A 26,404-nucleotide genomic window follows, 5' to 3' on the forward strand; every position below is an offset into this window, starting at 1 on the left:
GAGCTGCTGGCACACTGGACTGCTCTGAGTGGCCAGGGCCAGCAGGTGACGTCAGAGACTCCTTCTGATAGGCTCTTACCTGTGTTGCTAGCCTATCCTCCTTCCTAAGTAGCCAAACCTCCTTTTCTGGCTATTTAGGGTCTCTGCTTTGGGGAATTCTTTAGATAACGAATGCAAGAGCTCATCAGAGTTCCTCTGCATCTCTCTCTTCACCTTCTGCCAAGGAACCGACTGCTGACCGCGCTGGAAGCCTGCAAAACCGCAACAAAGTAGCAAAGACGACTACTGTAACCTTGTATCGCTGATCCTGCCGCCTTCTCGACTGCTTTCCTGGTGGTGCATGCTGTGGGGGTAGTCTGCCTCCTCTCTGCACTAGAAGCTCTGAAGAAATCTCCCGTGGGTCGACGGAATCTTCCCCCTGCAACCGCAGGCACCAAAAGACTGCATCACCGGTCCTCTGGGTCTCCTCTCAGCACGACGAGCGTGGTCCCTGGAACTCAGCAACTCTGTCCAAGTGACTCCCACAGCCCAGTGACTCTTCAGTCCAAGTTTGGTGGAGGTAAGTCCTTGCCTCCCCACGCTAGACTGCATTGCTGGGTACCGCGTAATTTGCAGCTGCTCCGGCTCCTGTGCACTCTTCCAGGATTTCCTTTGTGCACAGCCAAGCCTGGGTCCCCGATACTCTAACCTGCAGCGCACGACCTCCTGAGTTGTCCTCCGGCGTCGTGGGACCTTCCTTTGTGACTTCGGGTGAGCTCCGGTTCACTCCACTTCGTAGTGCCTGTTCCGGCACTTCTGCAGGTGCTGCTTGCTTCTGAGTGGGCTCTTTGTCTTGCTGGACGCCCCCTCTGTCTCCTCACGCAATTGGCGACATCCTGGTCCCTCCTGGGCCACAGCAGCATCCAAAAACCCTAACTGCGACCCTTGCAGCTAGCAAGGCTTGTTTGCGGTCTTTCTGCACGGAAACACCTCTGCAAGCTTCTTCACGATGTGGGACATCCATCCTCCAAAGGAGAAGTTTCTAGCCCTTGTCGTTCTTGCAGAATCCACAGCTTCTACCATCCGGTGGCAGCTTCTTTGCACCCACAGCTGGCATTTCCTGGGCATCTGCCCACTCCCGACTTGATTGTGACTCTTGGACTTGGTCCCCTTGTTCCACAGGTACTCTCGTCAGGAAATCCATTGTTGTTGCATTGCTGGTGTTGGTCTTCCTTGCAGAATTCCCCTATCACGACTTCTGTGCTCTCTGGGGAACTTAGGTGCACTTTGCACCCACTTTTCAGGGTCTTGGGGTGGGCTATTTTTCTAACCCTCACTGTTTTCTTACAGTCCCAGCGACCCTCTACAAGGTCACATAGGTTTGGGGTCCATACGTTATTCGCATTCCACTTGTTTGTGTTGCCCCTATACCTATGTGCTCTCATTGCAATCTATTGTGACTGTACATTGCTTGCATTGCTTTCTATTGCTATTACTGCATAATTTTGGTATTGTGTACATATATCTTTTGTATATTTGCTATCCTCATACTGAGGGTACTCACTGAGATACTTTTGGCATATTGTCATAAAAATAAAGTACCTTTATTTTTAGTATATCTGTGTATTGTGTTTTCTTATGATATTGTGCCTATGACACCAGTGGTATAGTAGGAGCTTCACACGTCTTCTAGTTCAGCCTAAGATGCTCTGCTAAGCTAACTTTTCTATCAGCCTAAGCTGCTAGACCCCTCTTCTACACTAGTAAGGGGTAACTGGACCTGGTACAGAGTGCAAGTACCCCTTGGTACCACTACAAACCAGTCCAGCCTCCTACACTCGCTGCGTGGTGAAGGGGCGGGCCGGGGGGATGAATAAACATTATATTAAAAAACACATAACTGCCTCGTCGCTGCTCCTTCTTACTGGTCACAGGAGGCACAGGCTCCCAGCCTGCCCTGCTGCCAATCCTAACGCTGCATGAAAGCAGCATTAGGATTGGCTGGAGTGCCCTAATCAGGCGCTCCCAGGCAAACTGGGAGCCTGTGCCTACTCTGTCCAGCCCAGCAACATAGTTCCGGGCTGGAGACAGCACAGTGCGCATGTGTGTTTGGCCGGCCGGCAAAACATACATGCGTACGGAGGGAGAGTGCTGTGCACTCCCCCTTGTCCTCGTCATCTCCAATGCTCCACAACTTTAACAACAAAACTATGTTTATTATCACTTCGTTGTTAAAGGTTTGCAGCAGCTTCTGCTGGCAGGGGGGTGATGCTCCTCCACCGTAGTGTAGGAGCGGCTGCTGCAACCAATGGTGGAAGGGTGCTGACCAAACCCAGCGAGCATATTATTTGGTGTTGATGATATGTGGCTAACTGCTAAAGCTATCTCTAAGCCAGACCTAAATATTGTGGGATTGCTACACTTTACATTTAATAAGGGCATTACGGCACCTGTTTATTGTTAGCATTCTGAACATGTTTAACAAAGGCATTATGGCACGTTTACATGTTTATCGAGGGCATGACGTACATGCTTGATAAGGGCATTACGGCACATGTTTACATGTTTATCGAGGGCATGACGTACATGCTTTCCAGCACTGGACGCCATACAGTGCAGCATGCAGAAGGGTCATTACTTCGCGGCTGTCGAGCAGTATTTGATGTGGGCGGTGGCTTCTTTTCAAGGGGGGCCAAGTGGGCTGCCCCGCTGGGATCACGGTACCGCGTTTCTCCGTGAAGGGGGCAGAGCGAACACTGGCACCCCCACGAGTAAAGAGGCGGATGAAATAAGGACGTCTGCCCTTTTATTAGAAAAAACACTAAAAGCGCACATCCATTTCCCTTCCAGGCGCCCTCACTTCCCCACGGACTCCCGCCACCCGGTGTCTCAACGGCCCCGGGACGTCACGAAGGGGAAACCCACCAACCGCCCCCGGAAACGGGAGAGAAGGGGCGTCAGTGCGAGCTTCCCTCTTTTCAGCACAGGGTCACGTAGAGTGGCACGGCAATGGCCCCACGGACCCCCAAAGCTAGCCAGGAACGTAAAGGGTAATACCCGCTGTTCTTGAGGCGCACCGGCCCCCCACAGCCCTAGGCCACGGTGCCACTGCACCGGATGCACCACTGATAGCCACGCCACGGTGCCACTGCACCGGATGCACCACTGATAGCCACGCACCGGATGCACCACTGATAGCCACGCCACGGTGCCACTGCACCGGATGCACCACTGATAGCCACGCCACGGTGCCACTGCACCGGATGCACCACTGATAGCCACGCACCGGATGCACCACTGATAGCCACGCCACGGTGCCACTGCACCGGATGCACCACTGATAGCCACGCCGCAGCACCGGCGTCGGTGACCACTGGGGGGTCGGAGTCTCTGGTCGGAGACGGCTTCAGATGCAGTCTCACAGCGGGTCGTGTCCAGGCCGAGGCGCTGCGGGTTACTTCCTGTTGATCTGGGGGTTTAAGGGGAACATCGGGCGTGGCCGCCTGTACTCTGCACCCAGGGGGCGGCACCGCGGTCACTACTCGGGGGGCTTGGAGAGGACAGCAGCACCCTGCGCTGTATCCTTCCGCTACAAGCTAAAGGAGGATAAAGAGACCCCGCTGTTCAAACAGACACAACAGCACAGGGTTTCCTCCAGAGGCCGCGGTGCGATGGGCACTCACTCCCACCTGGAGAGCGTCACCCCTCCGCTACCTCGTCAGCAGTTTCAAGCGCTGCGCAAACCTAGTAGGTTAGCTCAGTTGGCTAATGGGCCCGGTACTGAGGGCTGATGCAATCTAGGCAATGCAGCTCAGCGGGCTAGGTGCCTTCCGAAATGACATCTATGCCGCCTCCAATGTGTGTGAGTGACAGAGAGCTCAAAGTACAAATCCTAACAGGGCAGACTCAGCCTTTCATCCAACCAAAGTCGGTCAACTAAGTACTGTATAGTTCGCCAATGCAGCGCCTACCACTCGAGGCAATTCTGGGCTCTCCTATAACTATCTTTTTACACTGACCTGGACAATACTGTTGTGAACCAAAATGTTGGTTGTGCAGACAAAGAAAGTGCTGTGAATTAAAACAAGCAATGTCCAAACCTTCCCCGTCCTGCACCCACCCAAGGCTCGCGCTGTGGCATTTCTTGCCAGAATAAGAATGTATATTCAGTGCCCTCAGAAACAAGGAACAGTTTCTTGAACTCCTCTGTACAAAGGTGCAACGCACCAAAAGTGAACAGGAGGCAAAAGCGAGCCTGTAGGTGTGGAACAAACATTAACTAGAGGTACTTTTTCTGGAAAACATGCCTTAACATTCCATTCTGTCTAGAGAGTAAGGAAAAGATGCCCAGGCGCCGATATTCTATGCACTGTGACATATTCCCCTACGGCCGTCTGGCCACGAAACCGCTCTTCGCTCCAGAAGAAAATCGTGAGGATTATCAGGATTATCGCGATAAGAGCCAAGAATTGAACAACTTCCTTTAAACACGAAGTTGCCTTGGTCACGGAGGACTGAATCAAGGGCTCAAGTGAGACCGACGACTTCTCTGATATTTCCTCTAATTCGGAAGTGACGTCTTTACTTACAATTAAACTTCGCATTTAACGCTGCACACAGGTAATCTTCTATCTGCGAAACACTATAAACAATGCTTCAGGTAAGGCCTGGCTTTCTGTAGTGCCAGAAAATGGGAACGAGCCAGAAACTAAAAGTGCCATGACTGTGACGTGATTAAAATACAATTCAAGCTATGCGACCCATTGTTGCGCTTTCGGTGCCCATACTGGGACTCCCAAACATCCGATGACCTCTTCTACCTTTAATAGACTGTCGCCACCTGGTGCCTCGCCCACGTACCGACAATTATTTTGCTATGGAATTATTTAGTCATAAAATGATCGTTTCATAACTAGACACCATCAAACAAAGACACCCTCCGAAAGCCCTATTGTTAGTGAATGTTTATGATCGAAGCCTGGGTGAGATGACAAACGTTTTTGCTTTCCATTGGCTGTCCCCTTGAAACCTGGGCTGGACTATTTAGGCTTCGAAGATGGTTGGCTTGGGTTTTTTCGACCTGCTCTTTGAGAAGGTGTCTGTAGGTCTGGGCCCAGGGCCAGCTTTAGCTCTGGTGGCGCCCAGTGCAACAATCTTTTTTGTCCCCCACCACCATCAGCCTGTGACCTCCCCAGATTCCCTCACTACCACCCTGCATAAGTGCCCCTCATCTCCCCATAGCCCCTCTTTCACACACATTTCATTTGTTTTAAAGCGCTGGTAAAGCCTGACTTTACTAATCCACTCAGCTCCCCACATAAAATACAGATCTGTTCTTTGCAGTAGACACATTAACCCTCTGAGCTACTTTATGACGAGTAAAGACTGACAGAACTTCGATCTCTCTCTGCAGCAGAAAGATTAATCATAAAACATATCTTCACATTGCTATTGCCTGAAAGGTGGACGTACAAGAAACTCTACAGCAGTTGCTTTTGAATCGTAAGTTACTGCGGAACAAAGCACCCACCCTTTCCCCACCGGCGCCCAGGCACCGGGCGCACGCCCCTAAAGCCTGCCCTTCCTGGACACACAGTAGGGGTGGGAGCCCCGACACTTACCGTTCGGAGGTTGGGTCGGAGCAATTCACCGGGTACTTGAGCTCGATGAGGGTGCCGTCCTTGTCCTGCAGGTTCCCGTATTCCTTTGTGTAGAACTCCAGCAGCTCGGAGAGGGTGGCAAACTTCTCGCCGCCATAGAGGTCATAATAGTCCCCCGAGTTCTGGATGCGTATGTGGGTGACCGTGTCGCCCACCCTGTGAGATCAGAGAAGAGGGTTAGCGGGCGAGGACACAGGGGAAGGGGAGGGGCTGGGCAGGAGACGGTCTCATTCCTCACCTCACTGACAAGGAGAAGTCGCCCTGGGTTTTGCGGCTTGGCCTAACCAGGAAGCTGCCATGGACACCCCGATTCTTCAGGAGCACCTCAGCATCCAGGCCACTGATGTCGCGATGAAACCACCTGGACACAAAAATACAAAAGACACCGCAGCAATGAGAGGGGCTCACAGCTCCAGAAATTAAACACTGTGTCATTCACAAAGCACTTCTATCAAATTCTGTTTTTTTTGCTACACAGTAGAAATTTAAATAACTTGACTGGCATTTGCGTGATTAATTCATTTCTTCCATATTGTACATCATCATTACTATTTGTAGGGTTCCAATCACAGCCCAGCTGCACCCCCAAGATTCTAACATGACTGACCTTCTGCATTTGAAATTGGATTTTTATACTCTTCAAAGGGAAATTAAGTGTAGTGCCTAAATATAGTACTTAGACCAACGAATAGAGCGTCTGTACTGAAGGAGGGCAAGGATTGTCACCTTCATTTCATGGTACGCTGCAGCAGAGCAGGTTGTTTTCTCGTATTACTTTACCTAACTAGAAATGCACTTTAGACTTTGTTTCTTCCTGATTTCAGTGAATTTCTGTGTCTTTTTGATCATATTCACCCAACTCCCTCACTTAGCGCAGCTGTAGGCCATGCGTTACATGGGGTGGCCGCAGTACCTGGCATTTGGCCACCCAAGTCAAAAAGGAAGATCATCCTAGAGTCATTCTGAAGTCATCGGATGACTTCAGCTGAGCTATGCAGGCCTCGCCCCCAGCCAGCAGCCGCTTGCCCACTGTGTTCACACTTTGGCCTGCAGCAGGCCCTGCTCCCCACCCTCCCCCTGTAGGCAGCTGACCCCTTGCCACGCACGACCGAAGTGTTGGCCGCAGAGCCTGGCCAATACCCATGGCCATGCTCTCTGCCCAACCCTTGCGAGTGGGTAACCCCACGCAGGCAGCCAACCGCATCACGCACTCCCACCCCACCCCACGTTCACGGTTTACTTTTTTTTACATTTCTTATCCAGTACTGCAGTACTACAGCTCAAAGTGTCACCACGATTCTACGAGACTGCAAAAACATCAGTTGTAGAAGCTTGTGCTGTCTCAGGGTACCACAGTCACTATCATTTAACTAAAATTTCTCTAAAGCGACTTAACAGATTTACACTTAATAACGAAAAGCATGCCTTCTGAGTAAAGTTCGAACTTCCTGAGAAATTGGCGCAATTCTGTTCAGCTCTTCTTGTCTGCTTTGCTTCACAATATTTATTATCTATGGTAATTGATATGGGAAAACAACGTTTTGGAACTACACCTTTTTCTTGGCCTCCATTTGACGCATCAGCTCGATTTTTGGAAAGATACCTGAAGATTAATGAAGAAACTCTAGCCCAACTATAACTACATGGTGGAAATCACCATTGTGTAATTATAGTGAGGACCAGCTTTTTTTGTTGCCAATAACGTTGGCACCATTTGACAAATCTTCAAACAAAAATTCCAAAAAAAGGTCCATCTACCTCAGCTCCTTCCTGGAAAGTTTGGGGGGGTGATCTGTTAAGCAGGGGGGGGCAGAGAAAAAGGGGGGACCCAAAACACATTTCTCCTAATCAGTTTCAAATGAGAACTTTAGAGACAGCTACAGCCTCAACAGCTGAGTGGAATTATACCAAATTTTGAAAAAAGCTAGCTCTTTACCTAGAAAGTGTGCTTTTTGTGAGCTGGTGTAAATCCACTCAGTAGGTTTTGAGAAATTAAAGTTCACAATTCATAGACATCTAGCGGTGCAGTACTTAAGAAGTATTCCCACGGTCCATGTTGGCAAAAAAGTGATCTGATTGGCTGCTCCCACATAAATCCTGTGTGACTGACCAATGTGATTCCAGAGTTCTAAAAATGTTAATAAAAAGCTGAAGGTCATGGCGGGGCGGCCACTTATAGGGGATGGGAATAATAACAACATATTACTGTACGTTAAAAATCCTAAGTATTCACTGAAAAAACAAAGGTTAAAATTATATTACAGTTAAGTGTAGTAAAAACATCTTACTTTATTTGAATTAATTATAGCTGGTGAATTTCAGTGTATGTTTTGAGTTGAAAAAGTTCTGTTTTAACTTGCATTTTAGTCTATCTATAATGTCACTTTAACCTTGGGTTTTTAAGTGTATTTCTGGAGTTTTTGTTTAATGAAAAGAAATATATTTTTACCATAGCTAACTATAACGTCCTTTTAACCCAATAACCTTTGTTTTTTCAGTGAATATATATAAAATATATATATTCACTATAGTGATCAGAGATGAGAGGGGCATTACGACCCACTCCAGATCCCTCCAACAATGAAAGTAAATATATTAAACTCTGCACATCAACATCTCTGTTAATACGAAATATGCAAATTCACAGATTTGTAGCCAAAATAAAAACCCATGACATACATCATGAATACAGATGAGCAGCGCGTGATATGGTGTTTATTACCGTTGTTTAGCGATGAGAGCAGCATCGTGACATCTTCTATCATGAGCCACGGCCACACTTCAAAATGGTACTACATTTCTAGCCAAGCCCGTATTTAGTCAGCAACACGCAGAGGAAACATCCTTCAGTCGAGATGAACAGTTTTTCAGCATCAAATGGCATCAGAAAGTTACCAGCTTCCAATAGGCAGCATCTTTTATCGACACACCCTTCTGTACTTATGTACTAAGTGTTTCAATAGAACTCAAATGTCACCTATTGGCCCCTTCAGAACATGTATCATACAGTGGATGCAGAGGGAAACCTTTCTGCAGGCAGAACAGTTGTGAAGTTGGGATGGTTATGCCATCAAACAGTACATTTTAGATGCATGAATCGACATTTAGGGCCCAACCTAGAATTTGATGGACAGAGTAAAGGCAATAAGGGTGATAGAGAACTTTACATCTGAAACCACACCTTTCCCACCCGCCAAAGTAAGAGTCCATTGCCAACCAAGCAATGAACTCTATGGATTTGTATGAACCAACATCACGCTGGTAAATACAAAGCTGTTGAAAAGTGTGGTGTGCATTTGTCTTTGGTTACCAGTCTTGTGAAAGTTTTAGATTTTTCAAGAAATAAACATCAAAAGCAGGAGTTGATTTTTGATAAATGTAAAACTAATGGCCCCACAATATGGGAATCTTCTCCCAGGGTGTGGGGGAAATTGTTTTGTTTTTACTGGGCACTGGCAGCAAAAAAAGCCATCCTACTACCCACTAAAAATTAGACGGGCAGTTAGATGGCTTACCTCCAATGGCCTGTAGCCTGTTGGGCTGTGGGAGGAGTATGTCGGCAGCCGAGTCGGAATAGGCTCTGTTGTTGATCCAAGCAGCCCAAAATCAGGTGGGCAGGCCAAGAGTTCAGCGAAGAGGTTGCTCTGTCGACACTGCTATGGATTTCACTCTCCTCCAAACTATACATTAGGCTGAAGTGAGGAAGTAAAGAAGTGGGAAGGAGCAGTACAATTAGGAGGAAGACAGCAGAGGAGAGTCTGCGGGTAGAGGCACCTACTGGCATTACACCTACACCATGGTCACCTTACTTGTAAACTTCTTCAAGAGGTTCACTTTTTAAGGGCTTCCTGAGAGTGGAATAGTTTGGTTGTGATCTACTGAGGTGCGTTATGGCCATACCAGAGTTTCCGATCTTGAGATTCCACTTTTCCACCCCAAGTCTCCTACTTCTCTACTTCTGTTGGGTAATATATTGATCATGGGTGGCCCCTCCGCTATGGTGGAGGAGCATCACCCCGCTGCTCAAAGCAGAAAAAGAAAGTGATAATAAAGTTGTTTATTATCACTTTATTTTTCTGCTTTGTAAGGGCGGGGCGAGCCACCCCCATATCACCAATGGTATGTGCACTTCTAAGTGCGCACGTCAGTTTGGCCGGCTGTCCGAGGTCGGCCAAACTGAGATGTGCACTTAGAACTCTCCACCCGGCTGTGTTGCACAGCTGATTGGAGACCAAGCACCGGCTCCCACTCCCTCCCTGGGTGGCATTTCTGCACGCTCGGGCCAATCCGGGTGCTTCTCTCATGCTGTTGCCAGCATGAGAGAAGCGCCAGGATTGGACAGGGAGGGGAGGAAGAAGACAAGAAGAATCGAGGGGGCAGGAGCAGCGGAACATCGGTAGGTAGGTACTTAAAAAAAATATTATTGGTCCCTGCGCCCCCTGCTCCGCGAGCTGCCACTTACCTCCCCCCAACCCCTTCCTGGCAACAGCTGCTACTGATATTGATCTCATCCAACATAAGATAAATGGTTGACTATGATCTTACAAGAGGTAGGTAAGTCTCTGATAACTCGAGCCAGGATCAACTCTGAAGCCTATCACTGGCTCAGCGCAAAGTCCCATTGGAACCTTGAGCCCATAATGAGTCGAGCTTTTATGTGGCTTCAGCCTGCCTACCTTTCTGTACCTGGAAACACAAAGAGGTAAAAATAAAGCAATAATATTTGAGGTAAAAAGGTGATAAAAAGAGATACCCATGGGCCGGCGATATTACATGTTGGCACTCCAAATACCAAAGCAGTACAGTCTTCAGTCCACCTCATGCCTCCTTAATCGACTACCAGACATTCCCTGGTGTTTTATCTCACTCGTGCAGGTTCCTACTATCTCCCCCTGTGACTGTTTTTTCTGTCTTTCTCTTTCTCCTTCTTTCAACTTTTTGTGTTTTTCCCTCTCTTGCTCTGAGGAAATGTCTGATGCAGTACAAAAAAAAGTGCCGATCCCAAAGATGAGGGCCGGTGCGCCCCACTGACTCAAATTAAGCACTGGCTCATTCCAGTTTGGAGGTTGCCTGGAAACCATTGTCAAGCTCATCTGTTTAAGTCAACTTACTGCATCAGAAAAAACACAGATTATGGAAAAAATAAAAAATATAGATGGACCCTAGCTAACAGAGTACCTTAGGGACTGTTGGTCAAATTAGTTTCTTGTATGCAATTATGGCTCGTTTGAGCAAGCTGGCAGACGTTCTTGCACTTTAGAACTTCCTGGAATTGTTCAGATCATTAGCACACAAACAACAAATGTAACTATAAACCAGAAAAGTCATGCCCTCATAGTAAATACCCGACTATGTACTGTATGATATGTTATTTGAAATCGATTACCTCAGTAATGCATTGCTCATATCCACAAAGAAAACACCAAAATAAAACAGTCCCCGTATTTTTTGTGCTACCACATTCAATCCCTGCGTGTCCGCTTTGACATAACAATGCCACAGTACCAACAAAATCTGACCATTTAAAATATCCAAACATCAAATGAAAACTTAACCAAAGGGTACATTGCGCATGTGGGCCTAAAAAATGAAGCAGCTGGTATTTTTATTTAAAGATTCGAAATGGTAACACAAGGAGAAAAACAACACAGACCTCTGGGTGGTTTTTGGTGGGGTTGGAGGGTGGGAGGAGAAGTACAGGAAGGAGAGAGCTGCAAAACACATGCACTCTCATGGAGTGCTTATGCAAAAGAAAAAAAGTAGTTCACTAAAAGTGAACAGTGGCAGGATAGAAGTGAGCCAATGAGAGAGACAGTAAAATGGCTATGTTCAAGAGGAGGGACTAACACAAGATGGACAAGCTAGGACAATAAAAGCCATTGAATAAGAAGCATGGGAAGAAGAGTCCCAATAAAGGCAACCAGTGGCACGCAATGGCCACGCCGTAAACCAATGTAAGCTTTAGTAATCCCACAACGGGTCTATTGCACCATAGACTCTATTGAAAATGTTAACTATTTCGAGCAGAGTGGGTCATTAGGAAAGATATGTGCTTATCACAGCCTGTTTGAAAATTAGAAAGCCACAGACCACAAAGATTTAAACTGACATTGTTCTGGCCATTTTGGGACATCGGTTAAGTTATTTGTTTAAACCTGCCTATGAGAAATCAGAAAAAGTAAAGAAAACATCAGACTTTGTCGAGTGATTTCGGTCATAGTGCTTAGTTTGTTTCATTAAAAGCAGCAGAATAAGTGAGTAGCTCAAATATTCCAGAGGGAAATAATCACAATAATACTTTAAATGCATTAATTTGCCATAAAAATACATTTTACATCATGCTACAAGTCTTAATGATTATATAAATTTAAATTTAAAAACATATCACCCATGAATAGAATATGGCAGTTAGGCCCTCAGGGCGTAATTGGTACTAGACAAAATTGTTTAGGTAGGGTATCAGTCCCAAACTAAGTATTGGTAAAGCCAATAAATCATGCATAAGCAGGCAGTCTTTTGCTTTTGTCAGTGCTTATTTTGTACAGCTTTCACAACATTTTATTGTTGGGAAAGCTAATGGGCCGTTGTCAATCTAAAAAACAAACATTGGCTAAAAGCAAAAATATTTTTTGGTCTCAAAAAGCACACATTGCTATAGTAGTTCTTGGCACTTAAAGGAACTTTGTGTGTTGATGTCCTCCTTGTGCTTGTGAAAGGGAAGAATGTTGCCTCTCACAGTCAATTTAGCCAATGGTGAAGTGGCGGACCCATCATCCTATGCTGTAGGCTGTAGTGGGTGGAAGAAAATGTGGCTGATGCAAAAACAAGATAACAGATGAAGAGGCTTCACTGAAAGTCTGTATAAGTACAATTTATATACAATCAGTAGGTCTTGGCTTACACCAGAACTTAATAGCTGATGTTGGAACAGAATAATTTGATACTTTTCAAGCTGTTCCTTTATCATTCACTGTGTGTTCAAGGGAAAGGGAAACCAAATATTTTTATGAACACTGACAGATTCATGATGAGTTCCTATTGTGCCCCAACAGGTTTCTCGTCGATAAACTGGAGACTAGTCCTAGAATACAGAGGCATTTTGACCCCTTTCATTTAAAGGCACTCTCCATGTAGAGGACCTGGGATTTCCTGTACGCATGGAAAAAGTGAATGCAGTTTTGACAAAAAGTTACACTGATTTGTGATACTAAAGGTGCTTGCATGGCAAGCCTTAATGAACCACACATCTTCGAAAAGGGAAATAAAAGTACTTCTTGGGGATGGGGATAAATATCATTATAGAGTTTTGAACTCATACTGTGCGGGTGAACCAGTTAGAACAGGCATTTTCAGTTGAGAGGGGATAGCTGAGAGAAATAATAAACTGGTCTACATAGGATCCAAGTAAACAACGTTACATTTGTGGGGGGGGCACTCTCAGTGACTTGGAAAAGAATTGGGAGAGAAGTCGTTAAGCAGTCACACTGCATAAAAACATACTTGTTAAGACCTGTCTTTTTTAAATAAATGAATTAATTTAAAGGATTTTTGCATTTTTTACTTGATGGAAAACCTGATTGACGCTTCACGTTTGATGAAACAAACTAGGGGGGTACGCTTAAGCTTTTGTTATGCTTTTGTTGGTTTGTATGTTACAGCATTCAACCTTCTTTTGTTTTATAAGTACCCAACTCCATTTTTAACTCCGACATCAATTTATATGGCATAATATCTTACAAAGCACGTTGGACATCTTCTGGCATCGGAACCAGGCTTTAAAAGACTACATAGCCAATCTGTCTGAAATCATCTTCCTAAGCCAGAAGAGGTGCATCAAGCTTCAAAGACAAAGAGTTACCCTTTAATGCTGAGCTCTAAATACTCCAAAAAGAGGCTTTCAGAACTATAAAATGCCGCAAGCTAAACCCTATTGAGATATATAACACCTAGCAAATTAATTACAATTCTGGCCCAGGACACCAAAGAGCTTTAAGAAAAAATACTGCAATATAGAGCTTTCAGTTATCCCGGAAAACATGTTCCCTTTCCTTCCCTATGTAAAAAGCATTTGCAATGCATTGGGTCTTGCGATTGCTCGACTTAGAGCGATTAGTGTTGTAAATGCCTAACTGGACTTTTCTCGCCATATAAATTGAAAATGAAAAGAAAAACAGTTGACATAAGCAAGTCGATTCAAATCGCCAAGGCCGCCGTGAGCGGGAAGGAGAGACATAAAAGGAAAAAGAAGTTTGCTTGCAGTCAAACATATTTGTAAATGTGCAATTACCCATGTAACAGGGTCAATGGCCAAGGCGGTAACAAAACAGCCACAAGGAGGGACAAACATAAAGCATTTACCAATTTTATCAAAAGATTTTTGAAAGGCAAGCCCACGGATGAGTGAAAGTGATGGGTGTGATGTGGGCGTGGTTAAAAGCCAACATAGATACCAGGACGTTGGAAAAACAGCGCTTGCGCGCTGCTATTCTCAATCTAAAAAGCCAACTGTGTTAAATTAGTTCTGACGTACACCTTGTCTGTCACTGCTGATTAGTCCTGATGAGGACCGTGCTACACTATGAAGGGGGCCGAAACACTGGCGGCACGATTAAGCTATACCATTAATGTGGTTTTGATTCTGGTCATTCTAGTTATTCAACAGAATGCAAATGCACATTGTGGCCAAGATTATTGACACAGATGTATACCTCTGAAACAGCTGTGCTACTCTGCTCTATGACACAAATTATTTAATTTCCTTCAAAAGTTTAACTCGAGTATCTTCCTATGCTTATTCTATTTTGGCCAGACACACTCGCCCTATGCCTCCCGTTAGAAATCTTTGTGTCCTTTTCAGCCGAACTAGAAGCGTTGAATCCTTTAGCACATCCACAGCGAATACACAATATTTGCAAAATCCTTAGTCCCATTTCCTTCCACTTATCTTGCACTTATCTTGGGGAACAGGTGAAGTTACTGCAATAGCCTACTTGTCTGTTTAACTTAATTCCTATCACTAGATATTAGACTTTTAGTATAAAATCTATTTGTAACTTTGCAGCCATACGTTCTGCTGTTGCTACACAACTGTCTGGGTATGAGCAACACAAATAAGTATGTAAGCATGAAATGTTCTACTTCACATCTACATATCATGAATACAGAACAGACAGGTGCCACTGCACAACCACAGCTAAACCTGCCTGTGATGCCTCATGATCTCTCTTTCCAGATATTCAGTCCTCCCCTCTGGAAAAGGCTACCACTGACCTCCACTCTATTTTAGCTACTACAACTTTTGAATTTGTTGTAAAGTCTTACCTAAGTTGATAAATGTCCTTTCTAATCCTCATTCACCCACCCATGCGCTCCTATACTACGGGTGGGTGGAATGGTTCATTCCACCCATAGGACTGGCAGAATTTGGCGACTAACACAGAGTTCTGGCCAAATCCTGACAATCACTGTGTAGCAGATTTATTTCCCGGGAAGCTCCAGAAATGCGAGCAAGAGTGAGATTTGGTGACCCCAGTGCGATTTTCTTATATAGGCTGTTGCGGTCAGAGGGTTGATTCTCAAGTAAATTTGCTGCAGCTCAAGTCAATTTTCTACAGCAGCAAAATCAACTGGAATGGCCGCGCGCTCTTGCGCACTGCATGGTCCTGTCCGCGCTGATTTTTGTGGAGGTGATATCTGGGAGTAAGTATGCAGTTCCGGGCTCGAATCTAAAAGACTGTGTTCAGTCCTCAAGGCCACATCTGAAATGCAGCATCCAATATGAGACAAAGTCTGGATTACTTTCTTTTAATGTGAAGCCATCATCTGTATCACTATGCTAATTCTGGCAGCACATCTGAAATATTTTGGCCAGTGCTGGAGGCCACATCTATAGTATTGTGCATAAATCTATAGGTCTCGCCTGGACATTTGTGCACAGCACTTATTACCCCATCTGAAAGATTATGCCCAGTTCAGCAGGTCACATGTGGAGTCTGGTGTCCTCGTGCCAAGACCGGAGCAATTGAGCAAGGTCTACTGCGCCCTGACTTCCACTACCACTGGTAAACTCTTCCCTGTAAACTACGCTACCTTCAGGGGCATAGCTAGGCACATAAGATTGTGAGGGAGGAGGGAGCTCCAGATTTCCCAACAATCAGACTGGCATATAATGTGAAAGTGCAGGGTACATGGGATGGGCCTAAGGGGCAGTGGAAACAGAGAGGAATGCAGATCGGTAGGAGTACTAAGTGAGGGAAAACACAATATTTTGTAAAATTACCAATATTTTTGACAACTTCCGAAACTGAGAGGGAGGGAGGGTGTGTACGTTTTTGTCTGAATGAATTTAAAAATTCTGGATTAAATCTGGCAGACATCTCCCAAGTCCCGACTAAAAGCACCCCCCGCACCCAACTATTTATCCGAAAATTAATTGATTAAGGGGGGGGGGGTCCTCAGCACAAACGCACCCCTCCCCCCCCCACAATCTACGTTCTGGCTACCTCACATGCTAAAAGGTCCATATACCTTCTCTGAGCCAAACACCCCCTGCCTAAATGTTCTCTCTGATAATATATTTTTCTTACTTCCTATAAAGTGCTCTGCTGCTTTCGGCTAGGTTCAGGCTACACAAATACCACGTAAACGCATACATTCGTGGACACAACATATCAGCATAGATCTGGTGTGCAACATGGGCAATAAGGAAGTTTTCTCCGAGTTGGATTTTGTCCCCTGAGGTTGGGGGTCAGGGGTATGGTTAGGTTACCCCAGGGCACACCCTGCGTGGAGACGGAAGCCCGGGCCTCACTTCATCTGTCCCTTGCAGGACAGGCGCCGGCAGGCATGGTGACCGGAGTACAGATAAGGGACTCGAGGCGCCCTTTGTGCTCACACAGCCCAGCACCAGAAGTGATGCCACTGCAGCCATGGAGATAGGAGCGTGACCTTTGCACTCTGCGTGGATGTACGTGGGGCGCGCCGACAGAGCCCTCTACCAGCAAAGAGGCTTGATCTCGTGTTATAGTTACCTTATATCAGATCATATCTTAGCTAATGATTTATGGAGTAAAGTATGCAAAACGGCGTATTATGGCAGCCTGTAGCGCGGCAAGGTCAGAGGCTGAGTCCATTACAATCTCACAGAAGAGCATGGCTTGCAAAAGTCACTGTTACATAAAGCTGGGAGTACCGTTTTTATTGTAATATGTGGTCAGGCTTAAGCAGTCCAACCAGCACCTACAGTTATCAGATGCCACAGCCCATCAGGGGAAGAAATCTTTTAAGAGTGCGAACCGGTGGAGTAACGAAATTTGAGCGAGGGCTGCGGGGGTCTTTGTTACGGCACTGGTGCGAACATTTTATGCTATTTGCCTTTGGACAGAACTTTCATAATATAGGACGTGTTGACAAGGTTTGTAAAACTGCTTTTTACTTATCGGCAGATCTCGCTCTCGCCAGAGCTCTCTGTGCAGGGTCAGAGAAAGAGCGGTACAAGAAGGGGACCCGAACAGAGAGCTGTGGCTCAGGCTGTTTCATTGGTTGTAGTGGGGGCCTGCAAGTTGCTTTTAGAAATTACTTCCGGGCAAACGCTGGTCCGGTGACACTAAAAATCAAACTCAAGCACACAGTGATGTTGTTTACTCCTGAAACGTAAGTACTGGTGTTGTGTTACAACCCATTGTACCAAAGAACATCTTTTTTTCACACATTGCTGTAGGCGATGGCGACAAACCCGTTTTTAGAGAACGTTGTCAGCACATGACTACCTGAGCTACAGTGCACACACCTACGCGTCTGTAACAGGCACACTCTCCTTCTGAGCTGTTTTGCTGTGAATACACTTGTACCCACAAGGCATCAAGCAAACCCATGCTCTGAGTGTAGGAAAGTACCATCTTGCCTGGCATGTTACCCCCATATTTCACTGTATATATGTTGTTTTAGTGTATGTGTCACTGGGACCCTGCCAGCCAGGGCCCCAGTGCTCATAAGTGTGTCCTGTATGTGTTCCCTGTGTGATGACTAACTGTCTCACTGAGGCTCTGCTATCCAGAACCTCAGTGGTTATGCTCTCTCTGCTTTCCAAATTTGTCACTAACAGGCTAGTGACTACATTTACCAATTCACATTGGCATACTGGTACACCCATATAATTCCCTTGTAAATGGTACTGAGGTACCCAGGGTATTGGGGTTCCAGGAGATCCCTATGGGCTGCAGCATTTCTTTTGCCACCCATAGGGAGCTCTGACAATTCTTACACAGTCCTGCCACTGCAGCCTGAGTGAAATAACGTCCACGTTATTTCACAGCCATTTACCACTGCACATAAGAAACTTATAAGTCACCTATATGTCTAACCTTTACCTGGTAAAGGTTGGGTACTAAGTTACTTAGTGTGTGGGCACCCTGGCACTAGCCAAGGTGCCCCCACATTGTGCAAATTCCCAGGACTTTGTGAGTGCAGGGACACCATTACACGCGTGCACTATACATAGGTCACTACCTATGTATAGCTTCACAATGGTACCTCCGAATATGGCCATGTAACAAGTCTAAGATCATGGAATTGCCCCCCCCAATCCTGGCATTGGTGAGACAATCCCATGATCCCACGGGTCTCTAGCACAGACCCGGGTACTGCCAAACTACCTTTCCCAGGGTTTCACTGCAGCTGTTGCTGCTGCCAACCCCTCAGACAGGTTTCTGCCCTCCTGGAGTCCAGCCAGGCTTGGTCCAGGAAGGCAGAACAAAGAACTTCCTCAGAGAGAGGGTGTTACACCCTCTCCCTTTGGAATAAGGTGTCAGGGCTGTGGAGGAGTAGCCTCCCCCAGCCTCTGGAAATGCTTTGATGGGCACAGATGGTGCCCATCTCTGCATAAGCCAGTCTACACCGGTTCAGGGATCCCCCAGCCCTGCTCTGGCGCGAAACTGGACATAGAAAGGGGAGTGACCACTCCCCTGACCTGCACCTCCCCTGGGAGGTGCCCAGAGCTCCTCCAGTGTGCTCCAGACCTCTGCCATCTTGGAAACAGAGGTGCTGCTGGCACACTGGACTGCTCTGAGTGGCCAGGGCCAGCAGGTGACGTCAGAGACTCCTTCTGATAGGCTCCTCCAGGTGTTGCTAGCCTATCCTCTCTCCTAGGTAGCCAAACCTCCTTTTCTGGCTATTTAGGGTCTCTGCTTTGGGGAATTCTTTAGATAACGAATGCAAGAGCTCATCAGAGTTCCTCTGCATCTCTCTCTTCAGCTTCTGCCAAGGAATCGACTGCGGACCGCGCTGGAAGCCTGCAAAACTGCAACAAAGTAGCAAAGATGACTACTGCGACCTTGTAACGCTGATCCTGCCGCCTTCTCAACTGTTTTCCTGGTGGTGCATGCTGTGGGGGTAGTCTGCCTCCTCTCTGCACTAGAAGCTCCGAAGAAATCTCCCGTGGGTCGACGGAATCTTCCCCCTGCAACCGCAGGCACCAAAGAACTGCATCACCGGTCCTCTGGGTCTCCTCTCAGCACGACGAGCGAGGTCCCTTGAACTCAGCAACTCTGTCCAAGTGACTCCCACAGTCCAGTGACTCTTCAGTCCAAGTTTGGTGGAGGTAAGTCCTTGCCTCCCCACGCTAGACTGCATTGCTGGGAACCGCATGATTTGCAGCTGCTCCGGCTCCTGTGCACTCTTCCAGGATTTCCTTTGTGCACAGCCAAGCCTGGGTCCCCGGCACTCTAACCTGCAGTGCACGACCTCCTGAGTTGTCCTCCGGCGTCGTGGGACCTTCCTTTGTGACTTCGGGTGAGCTCCGGTTCACTCCACTTCGTAGTGCCTGTTCCGGCACTTCTGCAGGTGCTGCTTGCTTCTGAGTGGGCTCTTTGTCTTGCTGGACGCCCCCTCCGTCTCCTCACGCAATTGGCGACATCCTTGTCCCTCCTGGGCCACAGCAGCATCCAAAAACCCTAACAGCGACCCTTGCAGCTAGCAAGGCTTGTTTGCGGTCTTTCTGCACGAAAACACCTCTGCAAGCTTCTTCATGACGTGGGACATCCATCCTCCAAAGGGGAAGTTTCTAGCCCTCTTCGTTCTTGCAGAATCCACATCTTCTACCATCCGGTGGCAGCTTCTTTGCACCCACAGCTGGCATTTCCTGGGCATCTGCCCACTCCCGACTTGATCGTGACTCTTGGACTTGGTCCCCTTGTTCCACAGGTACTCTTGTCTGGAAATCCACAGTTGTTGCATTGCTGGTGTTGGTCTTTCTTGCAGAATTCCCCTATCACGACTTCTGTGCTCTCTGGGGAACTTAGGTGCACTTTGCACCCACTTTTCAGGGTCTTGGGGTGGGCTATTTTTCTAACCCTCACTGTTTTCTTACAGTCCCAGTGACCCTCTACAAGGTCACATAGGTTTGGGGTCCATTCGTGGTTCGCATTCCACTTCTAGAGTATATGGTTTGTGTTGCCCCTATCCCTATGTGCCCCCATTGCATTCTATTGTGACTATACATTGTTTGCACTGTTTTCTATTGCTATTACTGCATATTTTGGTATTGTGTACATATATCTTGTGTATATTTGCTATCCTCATACTGAGGGTACTCACTGAGATACTTTTGGCATATTGTCATAAAAATAAAGTACCTTTATTTTTAGTATATCTGTGTATTGTGTTTTCTTATGATATTGTGCATATGACACTAGTGGTATAGTAGGAGCTTTACAAGCCTCCTAGTTCAGCCCAAGCTGCTCTGCTAAGCTACCTTTTCTATCAGCCTAAGCTGCTAGACACCCCTCTACACTAATAAGGGATACATGGACCTGGTGCAAGGTGTAAGTACCCCTTGGTACCCACTACAAGCCAGGCCAGCCTCCTACAGTGAGTACATGACCGACCAAACTGTTTTACTAGGATTAGAACCTCTGACCTCCATTCTAAACAAAGATCTCTGCAGCATGAGCTTAACTCACTGAGTTAGATCAGTCTCCACCGAGACTTTCAACCTTTTAGTAAAAAGAGCATAACATAAACCACTAAAGAGCATTCCCATTTAACAACTAGTGCATGTAGGAACAAACAATAGAAATGTAGCCCCATGAGGCATTGTTTAAATTAAGCAAGAGGCCATAGGAAGATTCAGGTTAAAGTACTCGCCTACAAACAATCTTCAACCCTTAGAGATGTAGTTGGTCCCACCCTCAATCTAAGAGTGTCCTTTCACCAAATATAGAAATTAGGGCATTATAAAGTGGATCTGAATTTGCCAGACCTTTCTAATGTGTCACCACTGTTAATGCTGTACACCTCTCTTATGGCTGCTATTTCTGCAAATGGTTATTTATCTAATTATCTGCATTCACAAATAGGTGTTAGACCATTGTGTCCTTAATCCCCACTTCTTTCCCTTATTGTTCGTGAGCCATTTATCTCTAGGACTGGGAAAAATAAAGATATTTCAGGTTTCATATATGGTGATTCCTAACTAAAATTAACAATACTTGCAAATTATACCCTTCTTTTTATTTCAAACCCATATGTACCTTTGCCTGCTTTTATGGAAGAAGCCTCAACATTTTCTCTTTGTCAAGTGACACATTTAATTTGGGCAAATCAGAATTATTAGCACGTAATGCATTTTGTAAAAACAACCAATCCTTTGATTCCTCAGGATGCTCTTGGAATCTGACCAAAATTAAATATTTCAGATATGGTTCACAAATTTAATTAGGGAAAAAATTAAAATACATGATGCTGCCCCCTCTCATTTTATATGAAGAATCCAAGGTCTGGTCCAGATTCAAGCAGTACTTTACATGAACTCTAATCTATTTTATAAAAGTTTCTAAGGAATTTAAAAAAAATAGTTTAGCTCTCTCAAAGATGAGGATCCGTAGGCAAAAAGGGGGGGGTGAATTTTTTTAACATTCTGCGATATCATGATGTGGTTTGTTTAGGACTGGTTGTGCACTGGATGCCCTTTCAAAACAACCAATAAAAACCTCTATGGGTCAACACAAAACATTATTTTTTCACCGTTCTCTGTTAAGGATGTACAGTGAGAGAGTGTCTTGTTTATCCTACCGGTTATTGCTTTCTCATGGACACTTTTGTGACCATTCCTGTTTTTTTTCTGACACAGAATGGGAAGTTGATTTCATCAATTATTCTACAAGATTTAATAGAAATGATCAATTCAAAAACAGAAGAATCTTTTCGGAGGTAGTGGAGTGACAAGGGTTTTACACGAATCCATCAAAATATAGCAAAAGGCAAAGTTCTCTCATTTACTCAAATTCAAGAAAGTTTTCATTTGCGGAATTAATTTTGGGAAAAATATAGCTATCAGAATCTATATCTAACTCTCTCCCTTTCATTTTATCCAGGAAATACACTAACCAGAAAGTTGAAACAATTCTTGAGTTGTTATCATCGGTTTATAAAACTCTAATGTAGTTAGATTTAAATCAAAGACTGAACTGCTATAGGAAGAGAATTCAGCTGTTACGCATTCCACAAAATATTGGAACATAAGAATGACAATTCATAATTCATCTTGTGAAGCTAATACCACCCATAATTTTTATTTTGCATATAATCTATTGTTAGTTACACACCTTTTGTTTGTGAACTGAATATCGAGGTTCAAAGTGGTATTTGGTCTTGTAATGAAATGGGGAAGTCATCTGGAGCACATGCTATTTACTTGGGTTTGGAATCCGATTTTTAATGTTAATGTACAATTTCAATACTCTAATACTTTCTTAGGACGTTTGTCTGCTGATTGGCCTGACCCAACTCAAGCTAGTAAGTTAACTGTTCTTTTACTAGCAGTTGTCTTTTATCAAATAACTAATTGGCAAATGCTGCAAATGTTAGTTTTAAAGCTTGGTGGTATGCTGTATATTTTAATCGCAGGTTAATTAGACCATAAGTGACACCTATATCCCTTGCTATTGAGGAAACATGGTTCCTGGTACACAATTTCCTAACAAATCTAGTTTAGTGGAGAGAAAAAGGAGCATCTGTGCTGAAGAAGGAACAAACCTCCATAAATATATGTAATTTACATCATTTGAATTATATATGTGCATATCTATATGTTGTATTTACACTGTATATCTTGGTTTTATAATATTGATGTGTTTTTCTTATACTTGTAAAGTATTTACTTTTTTATAGTGATCATTTTCATATACCCTTTTCCCCACCCCACCCCACCCCCTCCCTTCCTTTTCTATTATCTGTTACTCTCTTTCTTGTAAGCTCTCTTACATGACATTGTATGAGATATGTTATGCTCTGGGTTACATTCTTGCCAACTTGGGTATTTTTGATGATGTGTTTATTTACTTACATCTGATATTTCTATGTGATTTTTGTGGGAAACCAAGATTATTCTTCGAAGGTGTATGTAGTAATTTGAGTTTTTTAATAAAGTTTTAATCTAAAAAAGCAGCTCTTTTTGCCACTCTTTACTGTATAGGCTCCGCTGTCCCCAAAAAGTCATCCTCAAGCCCAGTCCTCCTCACTCCTAGACGACTTCGCCTACAGCATGAGAACTGCGGCCTCAAACCATAACCTCCTGAGTAGAGACTTTCATTTCTGGATGGATGTTCCCACAGATCGAACAGCCTCTCTCTTGCAGTTTGAGTCGAAACAGGAAGTCACAAATTGGCTAGGAGATAGGATAGGAAGTTGACAGCTGCAGAAAGAGCTTGCATGTGCAAAACCTTCGCATGCAAACTCTTTGCAGTGTATCTGGATCAGACATATCACTGTGTCCCTGGTCTAGGTAATACTAGCTTGCTTGGATAGGTCTATGAACTGCAGGTTCAGATCAATGTCCTGGCTGGAATGTAACTGCATCAAAGATGCTGCAGTAGTGCACCAGGCTTGGCCCGAGGGTCCCTCAAGGAGATCAGAAGGACTAAAAACAGCGCAAACAGTTCAACAGGCATGTGTCCTCAATGCTGCAGCAGACGATGAACACCTCACATGCTCCTAGCAAGATACCATTCCTAGCCCGTGCACAGGTTTGTGCCCATTTCAATTTCCTTTGACCTGTCTACATTGCAAACAGAAATATGGTAATTGTACTAGTGTGTGCAGGAACTGTAGACAACACCGGTCAGAAGCCACCCCACTTTATAATTAGATCGTTGCTGTTTGAAGCCCTGACAAGTTTCCTGGGTCGTACGCATGACTAACTGCTCCAGTCGATTTTTTTTCACCAAATCCTGTGACATTTAGTCCTGTTTATTCCATTATAAAACCAGGACTAAAAGAGTCTGAGTTGAAAGAAAAAAAAGCTGGCCTGTGGCAGCTCATCATGCCTGGACTTGGAAAATTTGCCAGCTATGTGTTTAGAGCAGTGGTTCCCAACCTTTTGATTTCTGTGGACCCCCACTTTAACATTAATGGAACCCAGGGACCCCCACTGAATCGTCATTGACATCCGGGGACCCTCGCCTGAGTCATTACTAGAAGCTGGGGACCTAATTTGTCAATATTTATTAATATTTTTTAATTTTCTAGGCTCTCTGAGAAGGCTTCGCGGACCACCAGGGGTCCCCGGACCACAGGTTGGGAACCACTGATTTAGAGCACAAATACTAATTCAGTAACTCTACAATTTTGTGCTTGAATAACATACAGCACAGTGCAGAGCCACAGAGCAAAATTAGTCCAAATGAGAGGGATTGTAAGAACAGAGGGAGCATTAAAGTATAGGAAATAGGTGATTACAAGTGGCAGCTTTGAGAGTAGTGAATAAATGGTTTTAAATGTGAGTTTCAGTCTTGCTAGTGGATTTACGGGGCTTTGGTTTGCTTTACCTTACTGCAGCGCCAGTGAATAGAGAAGCAAACAGGAAGGACCGAATCGCCAGAGATCACTGTCATCTGCTGCACGTGAACATCTTAGGCACCCATCATGCAGGCCAGGCCTGTGTCCAGACTAGTTGAGAACACAAGTTGAAGCCAATGGTAACGGATAAACCTGGGGCAGTCTTACAAGAGCCAGTGGATAAAAGTAACCGGATCTGCAGTCACTTATGACAAGAACAGGTCTTCATCAGTGAGAAACTTTTCCTTCAACCCAGAAATCCGACATCATTAAGACCCTCCTGGATCTTAGCCTGGACACCCATGATGTAGGTTTCTTCTGTGGAATATCTTGAACTCTGAGCCTCTCTTACGACAAATGAACAATTGAATTTTTACATTTCAAATCACTGCTCAAAATCAACACTTCAAAAGAGAGGGTTAGACTGAGCTCCCCACTGGACATGTAACCATGTGGGTGAAGCTAATTTGAAATCTGATTTATTGTGATATGGTCCAACATACGAGTCTCTGTTCTGATGGTTGTGTAGCTCTGCATTACTACTGGGCAGTTTTAAGTGTCAGCATTCTCTTGACACCAGATGTTGACGGAGAAGAGAGCTAGCACCAGTGTTTCATTTTGTGTCGAATAAGTACCACTTATCTACATCAGTGGAGTTATTACTATCATATCAAACCGACTGTGCTCCCATCATCTTCATGAACCGATCCCGGTGCACCCTGATGCATTTTCTGGGTTGGTGAGGTGCAGAAGGTTGGGTTCCACTCGGTGCTTCACCCTGGGGGTTGTAAGGAACGGCTGGGTCAACTGTTCTAATGCTGACTAAGCTCCTCGCCCTCCATTCCCCTCCCCCAACACGTCTCCTTTGATATGGTACTCTCAAATCCTTCGGCCAGCCTGTGGGCTCCCAAGACATAGTGCTCTGGATCTGGAGAACATGACTCCATCAGAGTTCCACCTGATTTTCACCAGTTCAGCATCATGGGCTACAGGTGAGCCTTGGTGGACGATGTGGAGAATCTGGTAATGCTCATATAAGGGCAGACAATGGGCCTGAGTTAGATCTTGCTGGAATACTCCATCACAAACATGAGGGATAACCCGCCTGCCGTCTTAAAATCTACATAGGATATAATGGGATCATAATATGGCGGATGAGCTATCCGTCACGTTTGCATTGAGGTATTCCTCTTCGCCAAGATCTAAATCATGCCATATATGTTTGCACTCCCTCACATCTCCAGTACCATACTGCAATACCACCCCTCCCTGCCCTCTGGGGATAGATGAGATCAGGCCAGGACTGTAGAGCAGCTTGGAGGAGCCCATAAATCGGGCCCCATTTCTCCAAAGGCGGTGGCTGCCTTAACATACAATCCAAAATAAAAAAGTAGACTGTCTGGACAACCTCAAATTGCAACGTGGTCTCACACAAACTCTCGTGTCACTCAAGGTGGGGGATCCTAGGAGTGCACCTCCTGCCTGCTGTCTACCGGGAGGCTGAGAGAACTACTTGCAAGTCTATGGAGGACAAACCACAACGAAACGGAACTTGCATTAATGCAACTTGAAACTTGTTCGCTGTTTGTTGAAGTGAAATGAAAGAAGATTGTTAGGTATGAAATTATTCCTATATAAAATATCCTGCTATACATTGGATCTATTCCACGCTATATAAAACTCCAAATAAATAAAATCAGCCTGTGCTCTGCAGTACCATTCTCTTTGCCACCATCATACCTTTCATTCACTATTAGACCCTTGGCTACTGGGCTAAAAGGAGAGCACATTCCTCGGTTCTTCAAAATCTGTAACTATGCTATCAGTATTTGAACACTAGAATGTTAAGAGAGCATTTGAAGACAATGATGTTGCTCCGGCCGAATAATTACTAATATAGGCCTTCTGCTCTAATAGTTCAATGTTACTCTTTT

General features: G+C 45.2%; 1 protein-coding gene across 7 annotated transcripts in view; it reads right to left on the bottom strand.

Moving 5' to 3' along the window:
• PTPN6 (protein tyrosine phosphatase non-receptor type 6) overlaps nucleotides 1-26,404 on the bottom strand; it is a 191,984-nt gene that overhangs the window by 94,755 nt on the left and 70,825 nt on the right. For all 7 annotated transcript variants that reach the window (XM_069243049.1, XM_069243042.1, XM_069243048.1 and 4 more), the window contains 2 exons: nucleotides 5,878-6,000; nucleotides 5,601-5,795 (listed from right to left, as the gene is read on the bottom strand). In XM_069243049.1, the coding sequence (XP_069099150.1) occupies nucleotides 5,601-5,795; nucleotides 5,878-6,000 (318 nt within the window). The remainder of the gene's footprint in view (nucleotides 1-5,600; nucleotides 5,796-5,877; nucleotides 6,001-26,404) is intronic.

The sequence above is a fragment of the Pleurodeles waltl genome, chromosome 7, assembly GCF_031143425.1.
Source record: "Pleurodeles waltl isolate 20211129_DDA chromosome 7, aPleWal1.hap1.20221129, whole genome shotgun sequence".
Classification (NCBI taxonomy): domain Eukaryota; kingdom Metazoa; phylum Chordata; class Amphibia; order Caudata; family Salamandridae; genus Pleurodeles; species Pleurodeles waltl.